The sequence below is a fragment of the Trachypithecus francoisi genome, unplaced genomic scaffold, assembly GCF_009764315.1.
Source record: "Trachypithecus francoisi isolate TF-2019V2 unplaced genomic scaffold, Tfra_2.0 Lachesis_group1, whole genome shotgun sequence".
In the NCBI taxonomy this organism is placed as follows: Eukaryota; Metazoa; Chordata; class Mammalia; order Primates; family Cercopithecidae; genus Trachypithecus; species Trachypithecus francoisi.
Genome location: NW_022681454.1, coordinates 15,212,910 through 15,227,844, shown reverse-complemented (window position 1 = coordinate 15,227,844; position 14,935 = coordinate 15,212,910). Strand labels below are relative to the sequence as shown.

At 38.2% G+C, this 14,935-nt stretch overlaps 1 protein-coding gene across 1 annotated transcript in view; it reads left to right on the top strand.

Moving 5' to 3' along the window:
- The window catches only part of TAPT1 (transmembrane anterior posterior transformation 1), an 82,016-nt gene that overhangs the window by 44,454 nt on the left and 22,627 nt on the right, over positions 1–14,935 (top strand). The window contains 3 exon segments of the mRNA XM_033213820.1: positions 3,225–3,360; positions 4,699–4,796; positions 4,967–5,036. Of these exon segments, the coding sequence (XP_033069711.1) occupies positions 3,225–3,360; positions 4,699–4,796; positions 4,967–5,036 (304 nt within the window).

The following is a 14,935-nucleotide window of genomic DNA, read 5'->3' as shown; positions in this document are numbered from 1 at the left end:
TGGGGGCTCTTGTTAAACATGGATTCTTATTTAGGAGATCTAAGCTGGGTCTGGAGAATCTGCATTTCTGAAGCGGTGGGGCTCATGCTGCTGGTCTGGGGCATACCTCTGGTGGCAAGCCAGCAGGCATGGTGTGTCCTCACGTAGGCTGAGAAGTGTCTTGCTGCCCAGACATTTTAGAACTAGTACCCCCTTGAGTATCCAAATTGTCAAGTGCTAGGAAAATTAGTTTCACAACTTCATTAGAAACCCATGCTAGAACTTTAAATTATGAGTTAAATGTTATGATTATGTGTATGTTTGCTATAAGAAATACACATTTTAAATTGCACGTTTAAATTCAAATCTTTACATAGGGCAAATAAATATAAGTTCCCAATTTTTGTAAGTACTTAATGTTTTTAGTACAATACGTCTCACTTTAAAGCATTCAGCATATGAAAATCTGCATTTATGTAAAAAATAAGTTGAGCTGACATATATTCACTTTGCAAAAAACTGCTTTGCTTTATAAGCCAAATATTCATAAATTTTTTAAATAGTAAGCTACCTAAGTTATATAATAAACTTTGAAATTCAAATTGCAGGTTGGCACAGTGGCTCACACCTGTAATCCTAGCACTTGGGGAGGCTGAGGCGGGCAGATCACCTGAGGTTAGGAGTCCAAGACCAGACTGACCAACATGGTGAAACCCCGTCTCTACTAAAAATACAAAAATTAGTCTTGCCTGGTGGCATGTGCCCTGTAATCCCAGCTACTCAGGAGGCTGAGGCAGGAGGATCACATGAACCCTGGAGGTGGAGGTTGTGTAGTGAGCTGAAGTCATCCCACTGCACCCCAGCCTGGGTAACAGAGCGAGACTCCATCTCGGGAAAAAAAAGAAATTCAAATTGCATTTTTGTATTTTATTTTTGGGGGGATACAAATAAGGTCTATTTATCTTTTTAATTAGCCATGAAGAGATTTTTCCTAGTGAGAGGACAGATGGGGTGGGGGCTGCTGGCCTTTTTGCTCTGATGCTGCATTGCTGTGGTAGACAAGGACTCTCCATCTCTTCAAAGAAGCCATGGAGCGCTAGCCTTCTGGTACCTCCTAAATTCAAGACCAAGATGTTTTAAAACCATACCCCAGGCCGGGCGCGGTGGCTCAAGCCTGTAATCCCAGCACTTTGGGAGGCCGAGACGGGCAGATCACGAGGTCAGGAGATCGAGACCATCCTGGCTAACACGGTGAAACCCCGTCTCTACTAAAAAAAAAATACAAAAACTAGCCGGGCGAGATGGCGGGCGCCTGTAGTCCCAGCTACTCGGGAGGCTGAGGCAGGAGAATGGCGTAAACCCGGGAGGCGGAGCTTGCAGTAAGCTGAGAGCCGGCCACTGCATTCCTGTCCGGGCGACAGAGTGAGACTCCGCCTCAAAAAAAAAAAAAAAAAAAAAAAACCATACCCCAGCTTCTGATTCTAGGCTTGCTGCATGTACACTTTGCCCCACCAAGTAGGTTGCCTAGGGGTGGATGGGAACAAAGTTCCTGAAACAGAATAGCTCATCTTGTTCTCCCTTCCTTCTCATAGAAAGAGTCCAGACCTCATTCGCTGTTCCCCTCTTCTCTCTGCCTTGCTCTTGTCGCTGCTGCCCTTCTAGTCTCTCCTTCGTAGGCTTTCCATCTTAGGAGATTGGAAAGTGTGAGGGTTTCTCCCTGTCCCCTGACTTACAAAGCCCTCTCAAGGTAGTAGTAGTATTGTTACCAGAAAATAGGCCAAAAAAAGGATCCATGAATTGCTGATTAAAATGATTTATATATATATTCACATTGTAGACCATAATTGATGAGGTGGCTTAAACACAGTGGATGAGAGTCCATGCTGTGGTCTAGAGGCAAACCACCTCTGACCAAATCGTAGTCCTTCCTTTATTACCTGGTTATCCTGGACATAGTTACTGTTACTGAATATCTCTAATCCTCAGTTTCTCATCTGTAAAGTGGAGACACTAGGGAGATTATGAGGATTAAATAGACCCCACATAGAAAGGGTTTAGCACAATATCAGGCCCATGTTAGGAGCTCCCTAAATGGTAGCTGTTATTCATTCAGCAGATCTTTAGTTGGCACTTGCTGCATGCCAAGCATCTTAGACCCTGAATACTCACAGGTGAACCAGCCTATTCTCATGGAGCTTATATTCTACAGGTGAGAGATAGACAATAAACAAGGAGATATTAGGAAATGATATATTGTATGATGAAAAAGAACAGACTAATGCAGTAGAGATCATAGGAGCCACAAGAGATTGGATGGTCTGGAAAATGCCTCTGTTAGGATGTGGCATTCAAACTGAATCCTGAATATCATGCCCTCCTTTTCTCCGTTTTATGTGTCACTTTTTACTTGTTATACTGTATTCAAGGAGATTGATACCGGAAAATATGGTTAGGAAGTAAATCTGCATATTTTATTCCATATAATAAACCTTAAAAAAATACAGTTACCATCGTTTGCAAATATTAGATATGAGTGGGTCAAATGATATATTTGTCCTAAATTTGAATCTTGAGTTTGAATTTAAAGTGGTAAAACCAGAGGAACCATGATTTTGGTGTGCTCACCGCCCCCCCCACCTTTTTTTTTTTTTTAATTTGTTGTTGTTGTTGTTGAGACAGAGCCTCACTTTGTCGCCCAGGCTGGAGTGCAGTGGCGCAATCTCGGCTCACTGCAAGCTCCGCCTCCTGGGTTCACGCCATTCTCCTGCCTCAGCCTCCTGAGTAGCTGGGACTACAGGCGCCCGCCACCACGCCCGCCTAATTTTTTGTATTTTTAGTAGAGACGGCTTTTCACTGTGTTAGCCAGGGTAGTCTCAATCTCCTGACCTCATGATTCGCCCGTCTCGGCCTCCCAAAGTGCTGGGATTACAGGCGTGAGCCACCACGCCTGGCCAGATGTGCCCACCCCTTTTATTTTTGCCACTATTTAAGACTTTCTTTGTTACAAACATAGCTAATTAGACAGTCTGATTGAAATTCTATACATATTTTAGCACTTACTATTTGTTAAAGAATAAAGAAATGTGAGTGAATAAGTAAACAAATATCTTCACTCTTCTTTAGCTTGCCTTCTACTAGGATTTTAAATCCTAGTAGATCTCCAGGATTTGAGCTATATCTCAATTTTAATGACATATTTAAATGGAATATTAAGAAACATCTTACAAGTAATTTTTCTTTTTTAGGTAGCTGATCGTCTGTTTTCATCTTTTGGACAAGATATATTAGATGCTCTCTATTGGACAGCAACAGAACCTAAAGAAAGAAAAAGAGCCCACATTGGGGTGATTCCTCACTTTTTCATGGCTGTTCTCTATGTCTGTATCCTTATAGACTTACTGGAAATTTCCAACAGTTAATGCATAGTCTACCTTATTTTATTTGGTTAGCCATTTCGTAGATTTAAAGACATATAGATAATGTATGTATCCTGAAGATTAATGTGAAATATCTGTGTTCTGTTGAGAAATTGGTTGTCATAATTGTAATTAATTTAAGGAGCCTCATGTATGCATTATTCTTTGAGCTGCTGGAAAACCATTCTATTTGCAGTGTAACTGATTATAAGGAAGAATTTTATAATAAAAAGGCAGCATATTTTTATACATACATTACATTTACATAGATCTATGTAATTTTTGATACTTATATTAGAATTTATCTTAAATCCAGGAATTTTTTTTTTTATAACCTTGGGCTTAAAATGCATATAATTTATCTAAAAGTAAAATGTGAAATTGGTTGGGAGGAGTTTTGGTGGTTTTGTGTGTTTGTGTATTCATCCCTGGCTTAAAGCTTTTCTATTGGAGAGTAAATGCTTTATTACATAAGCAGTGTACATGTTTGTGTGTACCCCTACATATTTATAACACACGTTCCTACTTTTAAGTTCCATGTGAAGTCAGGACTCATTCACAAGAATGTGTCACTTTTTTTTCTCTATCTCTGTAAGAGTGACACTTGAAAGAAATTGGGTTAATACTTGGAAAGTTAAAGAACCAAGTGGGAAGATACCTGTGAGGGTAGAAACTTGTTCCAGTTTTAATGGAGTAAAGCAGTTACCACTCTTAGATATAAATTAACTATTCTGTATGTAATACAAATGTAATTCTGCAGTTTATGGATATCTTCAAAATGACATATGAAGAAGAATCTTAATTATCAGATATTTCTTACTGCCTTACATTCCACATTTCCTGAAGAATCAGGGAAGAAAATCACTTCCAGACTTATAGTTTGTGCTTTCTTTTTTACATTGCAAATTATCTTAATTCAGAATGTGTATTTCTTATTCTCTTTTTTCAGTATTTACCATAATTTATTCCATTTACTCAACAAACTTTTTTGAGGGCCTATTTCCTGAGCACTGTGCCAAGTGCCAGAGATACGGAAAGAACAAAACAACCCTGTTCCAAAGGATTCATGGTTTAAATAAATGAATGTGTAGAGGTACATTTCCACTTTTGTTCATTTCATGTGGATATCCTGTCAAATTTATATCAACTATAGCTAATAGGGAAATTATGAAGATAATACAATACTTACGTAAGACGATTTAGAAAAGAAAGTCATCTCTTTATTATTCACTTTCAAAATTTTGTAGTATCATCAATAATAATATGAAAGCAAATTTAAGTTTTTTCCTTGACCTTCTGTTAGTTTTGCATGCAATTCTTATAATGGTTCAAGCAACAACTCTCAATGTAGCTTTTAACTCACACAACAAGTCTTTGCTTACTATCATGATGTCTAATAATGTAAGTATGAGATTTATCTTACATTTTTGAAGTTATACGGGCATTTCAGCTGCAATACTCTGGGTGGGATAAAATTCTTTGTTCTGTATGTTGTTTTCCCGGAAGTTTTATAGGAAGCAAGTCCACTTTTTAAATTGTTATAAAGATGATATTTCTGTTTACTGTTTCAGTTTGTTGAAATTAAAGGAAGTGTTTTCAAGAAGTTTGAAAAGAACAATCTCTTTCAAATGTCAAATAGTGGTATGTACGATTAGATTCTACTTGAAGTTCTGTGCGGTATTTTGCAGTTCATTCTGAAATCCTAATGGCACATTTTCTCTGGGCCACTGTTTCTTCAACTTAAACTGTACCTTCTCTTATGCTATCAACATCTTTACTAGGTTTTCTTATCTTTGGTTACTGTAATCACAAGATGTTTGAGATAAAAAATTAGAAACATTTGTGTAGCACCATACGATACTTTGAGAAGCTTCTTAATAATCTAGAAATTTCTCTGAAGTGGGTGGTATTATTCCATTTTATAGATGTGAAAACTGAAACACAGAGAAAATAATTTGACTTCTCCACAGTCACATAGCTTCTAGGATAATTATGACTGTGAATCTCAGAATGTCTCTAAGTCCTTAGCTTTTTTAGTTATTATTTACTGCCTTCATTCTAATCCTAAAAAGTGTGAAGGGACAAAATTTTTTGCCTGGAGTCGGTGTCTTACATAGTTTTTGAAAGCCAGAGCAGAATAGTGTAGTGGATCATGGAGCTCTCAAGAACAGTCCCAGGGGCTCTACCAGAGAGTGTGCTCAGAGTCAAAAGTGTTTTCACAAGAATATGAAGACATTATTCATCTCTTCTGCCATGGTGACATTTGCAAAAGTCATGAAAAAGTGGTGGTGTTTTAGCATGAATCCAGACAGATGTACAATAGAGAGGATCCCTAAAGGAACCTGGCTTGATGTCCTTGAGGAAGGTGAGGTGTGTCACGGGGGAGGCGCGTGGGCTGGTTGTAGATAAGAGCACACATGGCTCATCCAAAGCAGTGCTTGTTAGAGTTTTTGCTTCTGGGACCCTTTTACATGCTTCAAAAAGTATGATGATCAGCTGGGCACAGTGGCTCAAGCCTGTAATCCCAGCACGTTGGGAGACTGAGGCTGGTGGATCACTTGAGGTCAGGAGTTCAAGACCAGCCTGGCCAACATAGTAAAACCCCCGTCTTTACTAAAAATACCTAAATTAGCTGGGCGTGGTGGTAGGTGCCTGTCACTCTGTAGCTGTAATCCTAGCTATGGACTCTACTCTGTAGCTCTAATCTAGCTACAGAGGGGAGACTGGGGCAGGAGAATTGCTTGAACCTGGGAGGCAGAGGTTGCAGTGAGCCGAGATCACACCAGAGCACTCCAGCCTAGGTGACTAGAGCGAAACTCCATCTCAAAAAAAAAAAAAAAGTATGATGATCCCAAAGGACTTTTATTTATATGGATTATGTCTCTCCCTATTTACCATATTTGAAATTAAAACTGGGAAGTTTTAATAAAAATATTACATGCTTACAAAAATAACATTTCAATAAAAAAGATATTTTCTAAAACAAATTAAAATTTAGTGAGAAGAGTTTCTCAACAAGTAATGCTGGAATAGTTGGATAAAAGTTAAAAAAAAGAACTTTGGCCCCTCTTCTGCCCAAGAAAATTAATTCATTGTGGTTCATAATCCTAAATATAAATGCTAAAATTATAAAACTTCTAGAACAAAATATAGGAGAATACATTCACAACCTTGGTCTAGGCAAACATTTTTAGAGACCACACAAAAAGTACTAACTATAAAACAAAAGAGAGAAACTGGACTTCTTCACAATTAAAATGTAGGATCATAAAAGTTAAAACGTGAAAAGAGTCGGGCGCGGTGGCTCACGCCTGTAATCCCAGCACTTTGGAAGGCCGAGACGTGCGGATCACGAGGTCAGGAGATCAAGACCATCCTGGCTAACACGGTGAAACCCTGTCTCTACTAAAAAATACAAAAAACTAGCCAGGCGAGGTGGCGGGCACCTGTAGTCCCAGCTACTTGGGAGGCTGAGGCAGGAGAATGGTGTGAACCCAGGAGGCGGAGCTTGCAAGTGAGCTGAGGTCCGGCCACTGCACTCCAGCCTGGGCCACAGAGTGAGACTCCGTCTCAAAAAAAAAATAAATAAATAAAACGTGAAAAGATCAGCCACAGTACTAAGAGAAAAGATTTGAGATGCATTTATCTGACGATAGATTTTTTTTGTTTTGTTTTCTGAATATATAACAAACTACCAATCAATATTGAAAGGACAATCCAGTTTTAAAATGGGGAAAAGGCTTGAACAGACATTTCACAAAAGAAAATCTATAAATGTCCAATAAGGTCATGAAAAGCTGCTCAGCATTATTAGGGAAAATGTCACTGGAGAAAGGCAAAGTAAAGCCATAATGAGATAGCACTGCACACCCTCCAGAGTGGCTGCTCTTATAGCCTGACAGTACCACAAGTTAGTGAGGATATGGATTAACTGGCACTCATGCATCGATGGCATGAGTGTAAAGTATTACAACTGCTGTTTTTGGCCATTTCTTACACAGTTAAATGTTCACTTGCCCTGTAATTCAGTGCTGTTCTTAATAGGACTTCTTGCAAGAATTATTATGGCAACTTTGTTCATACTAGCCAAAAACTGGAAACAAGCCAAATACCTATCAATAGGAAAATAAACAAATTGTGTATCCATACCATAGAATACTACTCAGCAATTAAAGATAAAAGAATGAACTCCTAATAGTGTCAACTATGTATGTCTCAGAAGCATTATGTTGAGCAGAAAAGCCAGACACAAAAGTGTACATAATGTATTTCGTTTATGTGAAGTTGATGATCCGAAAGAATTCATTTATGATGATAGGAATAAGAGAGATTGCGTATTGGGCATTTGGATTGACTAAGGGGACTCAAAGGAGCTTTCAGGATGATGGAACTTCTTTCTATATTAAGGGCTTGGTGTCACAAGTCATGCATTGATCAGAACTCATCACATTATATACTTAAGATCTGTGCACTTCACTATATGTAAATTTTACCTGTATATTAGACAAGGAAAATAATGGCATATGAATATGTTAAACAAGTTACAGGAGATTTGAAAACTAAGCAAGGAACGAAAAGAACAAATGGAAAACTTGAACATAAAGCCTAGATGATTCTATGAGGCCATGCTGGACCTGACTTTCAAAGCTCTGAGGGGCAGTTCGTGTTCTTACTGCTTATTAATGTTCCTCACCTATCAAGTGCAGACCGCCAAGCGTCGTGAATTAGAAATGAAAGAGGAAGGAGGGAAGGTACTAAATTATAGAAGACTTTGCTTCAGTAGTTAACCATGAATAAATTGATTCAGCTGTAAGCATTTCATTTGTTGTAGAAACCATGGTTTTTTTAAAATTAATTCATATTGGTAACCTCCTTTGGGTAAGCACTCTTTATAGAGACTTAAACTAGACACGCAAATCTTAAGTTTTAAGGGTTTTCAATCCTTATGTATAAAAGCCTCAAAATTATGAGGAGGAAATTGTGAATGTTTTTAACCTTATGGCCAGCATGTTGATGTAATTAATACCCCTTTTCATTTTTATAAATGGGTTCCCCAGAATTCCAACCTCTTAGCTTAGATTAGGGATTCAATATTTGAGTTTTAAGAAAACACTGGGAAAAAAATGATATAATGATCAGGTTTGCATATCAGTTTACAGGAAATTTGGACTTTATTTTGGCTTAAAATGATTACTACTTAGCACCAAAAAAAATTACCTTTTGCTGTAAGCAAAGTAGCTCGTGTTACAGTGCAAGGTGGTCTGCATTGTACCCTTTAAGAGTTTTATAAGAAATTAACTTTACCTGGGCCAGGCGCAGTGGCTCACGCCTGTAATCCCAGCACTTCGGAAGGCCAAGGCAGGCAGATCATGAGGTTAGGAGATCGAGACCATCCTGCCTAACACGGTGAAACCCCATCTCTACTAAAAATACAAAAAAAAAAAATGAGCTGGGCATGGTGGCGGGTGCCTGTAGTCCCAGCTGCTTGGGAGGCTGAGGCAGGAGAATGGCCTGAACCCGGGAGGCAGAGCTTGCAGTAAGCCGAGATTGCGCCAATGTACTCCAGCCTGGGTGACAGAGCGAGATTCCGTCTCAAAAAAAAAAAAAAAAAGAACTTAAGAAAAAAAAATTCTAGGCACTCTTGCTAACATTACATGTAACATTCAGCTATTAAAATGGAAAGATCAGGAGTCACCAAGAGGTGCTTTTTACTCTTGATATGAATATGTTGCCTCTTTCATATGCTTCAGTAGTAGTTACTTAATGAGAGCCAGTCAGCAGGGATACTCATACTGGCTATTTTTTTCTTATGAATTTTCCTATGAATTTTTTATCCATCAGAAGTTGAGTTGCCAGATACATAGTGTAAGTTTTAGTCCTTCATGCTGGTTTAATATAGAAGACTTCATGGAGAAATCTGAGAGTAACTTTACCCCTTTCAGTGGTAGCTCACCATATATTTTCTTTGGAGGAATTGCCTGAGGACATGTGAAAAGTAGTTTAGTTAATAAAACCAGATTTTTAACAACTTGTCCTTTTCTTCACTTCATTTTAACATAAGCATCAGCTGAATGTGGAACCCCAGTCTTTCTGGTTTGCATTCTTGAGATGAAGAATTTTAGGTAGATTTTTACCCGTTGGTATTATGAACTGTGCATTTGGAAAGGTCCTTCAGAAGTTAGGTTGTCTGGAGTAAGCTTATAGCTCACTTAACACTCTTAGAAGCCTGCAAAACTGCAATAAATATGGATGTTTATTGGAAATAGTCACTCATTTTATATTTAAAATGTGACTGCAAATATGTTAAAGTATATCCCTGTTAGTGGTAATATAGCAAGGAAAAATCTGAATATCAGACATATTTAAAAGCATTAATACCAGTGTTTTTAAGCTTCTTGATAAAGGTTAGGAGAAAACATTCTTAGAAATTTTAATTTTTAATCAGTGTAAGAGTTCAGTTCTAATCCGAACCCTGACTGTTCTGAAGATGAGATATGGTATAAATATGTTGCTGATTGCATTATTTATCTAATATATGTTAGATTATCAGTATCAGACTCTGTTATTCTCATAGAAATTTTATTTCTTTTTATATCTTCTTTGAAGACACTTAAAATTTGGGTATTTTTTAAACTCAAATTTTAAAAGTCAAATCTTGATTTTATAATGTCTATGTAAAACATTTAAATGTAAAATTTGTGAAAGTGTAAGAATAAAACTTTCAAAAAATCTTGACATAACAGCCTCATCTTTATAGTTATAGTTTTATATCTTTATTTTATCAAATAAAGATATAGTTAATTTTTATGGTGTCACTTTTTTTTTTTTTTTTTTACTTAAAGTTCTAGGGTACATGTGCATAACGTGCAGGTTTGTTACATATGTATACTTATGCCATGTTGGTGTGCTGCACCCATCAACTCGTCAGCACCCATCAGTTCATCATTTATATCAGGTAAAACTGCCAATGCAATCCCTCCCCCCTCCCCCCCCTAATGATAGGCCCCGGTGTGTGATGTTCCCCTTCCCGAGTCCAATTGATCTCATTGTTCAGTTCCCACCTATGAGTGAGAACATGCGGTGTTTGGTTTTCTCTTCTTGTGATAGTTTGCTAAGAATGATGGTTTCCAGCTGCATCCATGTCCCTACAAAGGACGCAAACTCATCCTTTTTGATGGCTGCATAGTATTCCATGGTGTATATGTGCCACATTTTCTTAATCCAGTCTGTCACAGATGGACATTTGGGTTGATTCCAAGTCTTTGCTATTGTGAATAGTGCCGCAATAAACATACGTGTGCATGTGTCTTTGTAGTAGAGTAATTTATAATCCTTTGGGTATATACCCAGTAGTGGGATGGCTGGGTCATATGGTACATCTAGTTCTAGATCCTTGAGGAATCGCCATACTGTTTTCCATAATGGTTGAACTAGTTTACAATCCCACCAACAGTGTAAAAGTGTTCCTATTTCTCCACATCCTCTCCAACATCTGTTGTTTCCTGACTTCTTAATGATTGCCATTCTAACTGGTGTGAGATGGTATCTCATTGTGGTTTTGATTTGCATTTCTCTGATGGCAAGTGATGATGAGCATTTTTTCATGTGTCTGTTGGCTGTATGGATGTCTTCTTTTGAGAAATGTCTGTTCATATCCTTTGCCCACTTTTTGATGGGGTTGTTTGTTTTTTTCTTGTATATTTGTTTGAGTTCTTTGTAGATTCTGGATATTAGCCCTTTGTCAGCTGAGTAGATTGCAAAAATTTTCTCCCATTCTGTAGGTTGCCTGTTCACTCTGATGGTAGTTTTTTTGCTGTGCAGAAGCTCTTTAGTTTAATGAGATCCCATTTGTCAATTTTGGCTTTTGCTGCCGTTGCTTTTGGTGTTTTAGACATGAAGTCCTTGCCCATGCCTATGTCCTGAATGGTACTACCTAGTTTTCTTCTAGGGTTTTTATGGTATTAGGTCTAACATTTAAGTCTCTAATCCATCTTGAATTAATCTTCGTATAAGGAGTAAGGAAAGGATCCAGTTTCAGCTTTCTACTTATGGCTAGCCAGTTTTCCCAGCACCATTTATTAATAGGGAATCCTTTCCCCATTTCTTGTTTTTCTCAGGTTTGTCAAAGATCAGATGGCTGTAGATGTGTGGTATTATTTCTGAGGACTCTGTTCTGTTCCATTGGTCTATATCTCTGTTTTGGTACCAGTACCATGCTGTTTTGGTTACTGTAGCCTTGTAGTATAGTTTGAAGTCAGGTAGCGTGACGCCTCCAGCTTTGTCCTTTTGACTTAGGATTGTCTTGGCAATGCGGGCTCTTTTTTGGTTCCATATGAACTTTAAAACAGTTTTTTCTAATTCTGTGAAGAAACTCATTGGTAGCTTGATGGGGATGGCATTGAATCTATAAATAACCTTGGGCAGTATGGCCATTTTCACGATATTGATTCTTCCTATCCATGAGCATGGTATGTTCTTCCATTTGTTTGTGTCCTCTTTTATTTCACTGAGCAGTGGTTTGTAGTTCTCCTTGAAGAGGTCCTTTACATCCCTTGTAAGTTGGATTCCTAGGTATTTGATTCTCTTTGAAGCAATTGTGAATGGAAGTTCATTCCTGATTTGGCTCTCTGTTTGTCTGTTACTGGTGTATAAGAATGCTTGTGATTTTTGCACATTAATTTTGTATCCTGAGACTTTGCTGAAGTTGCTTATCAGCTTAAGGAGATTTTGGGCTGAGACAATGGGGTTTTCTAAATATACAATCATGTCATCTGCAAACAGGGACAATTTGACTTCTTCTTTTCCTAACTGAATACCCTTGATTTCTTTCTCTTGCCTGATTGCCCTAGCCAGAACTTCCAACACTATGTTGAATAGGAGTGGTGAGAGAGGGCATCCCTGTCTTGTGCCAGTTTTCAAAGGGAATTTTTCCAGTTTTTGCCCATTCAGTATGATATTAGCTGTGGGTTTGTCATAAATAGCTCTTATTATTTTGAGGTACATTCCATCAATACCGAATTTATTGAGGGTTTTTAGCATGAAGGGCTGTTGAATTTTGTCAAAAGCCTTTTCTGCATCTATTGAGATAATCATGTGGTTCTTGTCTTTGGTTCTGTTTATATGCTGGATTACGTTTATTGATTTGCGAATGTTGAACCAGCCTTGCATCCCAGGGATGAAGCCCACTTGATCATGGTGGATAAGCTTTTTGATGTGCTGCTGAATCCGGTTTGCCAGTATTTTATTGAGGATTTTTGCATCGATGTTCATCAGGGATATTGGCCTAAAATTCTCTTTTTTTGTTGTGTCTCTGCCAGGCTTTGGTATCAGGATGATGTTGGCCTCATAAAAAGAGTTAGTGAGGATTCCCTCTTTTTCAATTGATTGGAATAGTTTCAGAAGGAATGGTACCAGCTCCTCCTTGTACCTCTGGTAGAATTCAGCTGTGAATCCATCTGGTCCTGGACTTTTTTGGTGGGTAGGCTATTAATTATTGCCTCAATTTCAGAGCCTGCTATTGGTCTATTCAGGGATTCAACTTCTTCCTGGTTTAGTCTTGGAAGAGTGTAAGTGTCCAGGAAATTATCCATTTCTTCTAGATTTTCTAGTTGATTTGCGTAGAGGTGTTTATAGTATTCTCTGATGGTAGTTTGTATTTCTGTGGGGTCGGTGGTGATATCCCCTTTATCATTTTTTATTGTGTCTATTTGATTCCTCTCTCTTTTCTTCTTTATTAGTCTTGCTAGCGGTCTGTCAATTTTGTTGATCTTTTCAAAAAACCAACTCCTGAATTCATTGATTTTTTGGAGGGTTTTTGTGTCTCTATCTCCTTCAGTTCTGCTCTGATCTTAGTTATTTCTTGCCTTCTGCTAGCTTTTGAATGTGTTTGCTCTTGCCTCTCTAGTTCTTTTAATTGTGATGTTAGAGTGTCAATTTTAGATCTTTCCTACTTTCTCTTGTGGGCATTTAGTGCTATAAATTTCCCTCTACACACTGCTTTAAATGTGTCCCAGAGATTCTGGTATGTTGTATCTTTGTTCTCATTGGTTTCAAAAAACATCTTTATTTCTGCTTTCATTTCGTTATGTACCCAGTCGTCATTCAGGAGCAGGTTTGTTCAGTTTCCATGTAGTTGAGCGGTTTTGATTGAGTTTCTTAGTCCTGAGTTCTAGTTTGATTGCACTGTGGTCTGAGAGACAGTTTGTTATAATTTCTGTTCTTGTACATTTGCTGAGGAGTGCTTTACTTCCAATTATGTGGTCAATTTTGGAATAAGTGCGATGTGGTGCTGAGAAGAATGTATATTCTGTTGATTTGGGGTGGAGAGTTGTATAGATGTCTATTAGGTTCGCTTGGTGCAGAGATGAGTTCAATTCCTGGATATCCTTGTTAACTTTCTGTCTCGTTGATCTGTCTAATGTTGACAGTGGAGTGTTGAAGTCTCCCATTATTATTGTATGGGAGTCTAAGTCTCTTTGTAAGTCTCTAAGGACTTGCTTTATGAATCTGGGTGCTCCTGTATTGGGTGCATATATATTTAGGATAGTTAGCTCTTCCTGTTGAATTGATCCCTTTACCATTATATAATGGCCTTCTTTGTCTCTTTTGATCTTTGATGGTTTAAAGTCTGTTTTATCAGAGACTAGGATTGCAACCCCTGCTTTTTTTTGTTCTCCATTTGCTTGGTAGATCTTCCTCCATCCCTTTATTTTGAGCCTATGTATGTCTCTGCATGTGAGATGGGTCTCCTGAATACAGCAGACTGATGGTTTTGACTCTTTATCCAGTTTGCCAGTCTGTGTCTTTTAATTGGAGCATTTAGTCCATTGACATTTAAGGTTAATATTGTTATGTGTGAACTTGATCCTGCCATTATGATATTAACTGGTTATTTTGCTCGTTAGTTGATGCAGTTTCTTCCTAGCCTCGATGGTCTTTACATTTTGACATGTTTTTGCAATGGCTGGTACCAGTTGTTCCTTTCCATGTTTAGTGCTTCCTTCAGGGTCTCTTGTAAGGCAGGCCTGGTGGTGACAAAATCTCTAAGCATTTGCTTATCTGTAAAGGATTTTATTTCTCCTTCACTGATGAAACTTAGTTTGGCTGGATATGAAATTCTGGGTTGAAAATTCTTTTCTTTAAGAATGTTGAATATTGGCCCCCACTCTCTTCTGGCTTGGAGAATTTCTGCCGAGAGATCTGCTGTTAGTCTGGTGGGCTTCCCTTTGTGGGTAACCCGACCTTTCTCTCTGGCTGCCCTTAAGATTTTTTCCTTCATTTCAACTTTGGTGAATCTGGCAATTATGTGTCTTGGAGTTGCTCTTCTCGAGGAGTATCTTTGTGGCGTTCTCTGTATTTCCTGAATTTGAATGTTGACCTGCCCTACTAGGTTGGGGAAGTTCTCCTGGATGATATCCTGAAGACTGTTTTCCAACTTGATTCCATTTTCCCCCTCACTTTCAGGCACCCCAATCAGACGTAGATTTGGTCTTTTTACATAATCCCATACTTCTTGCAGGCTCTGTTCATTTCTTTTTCTT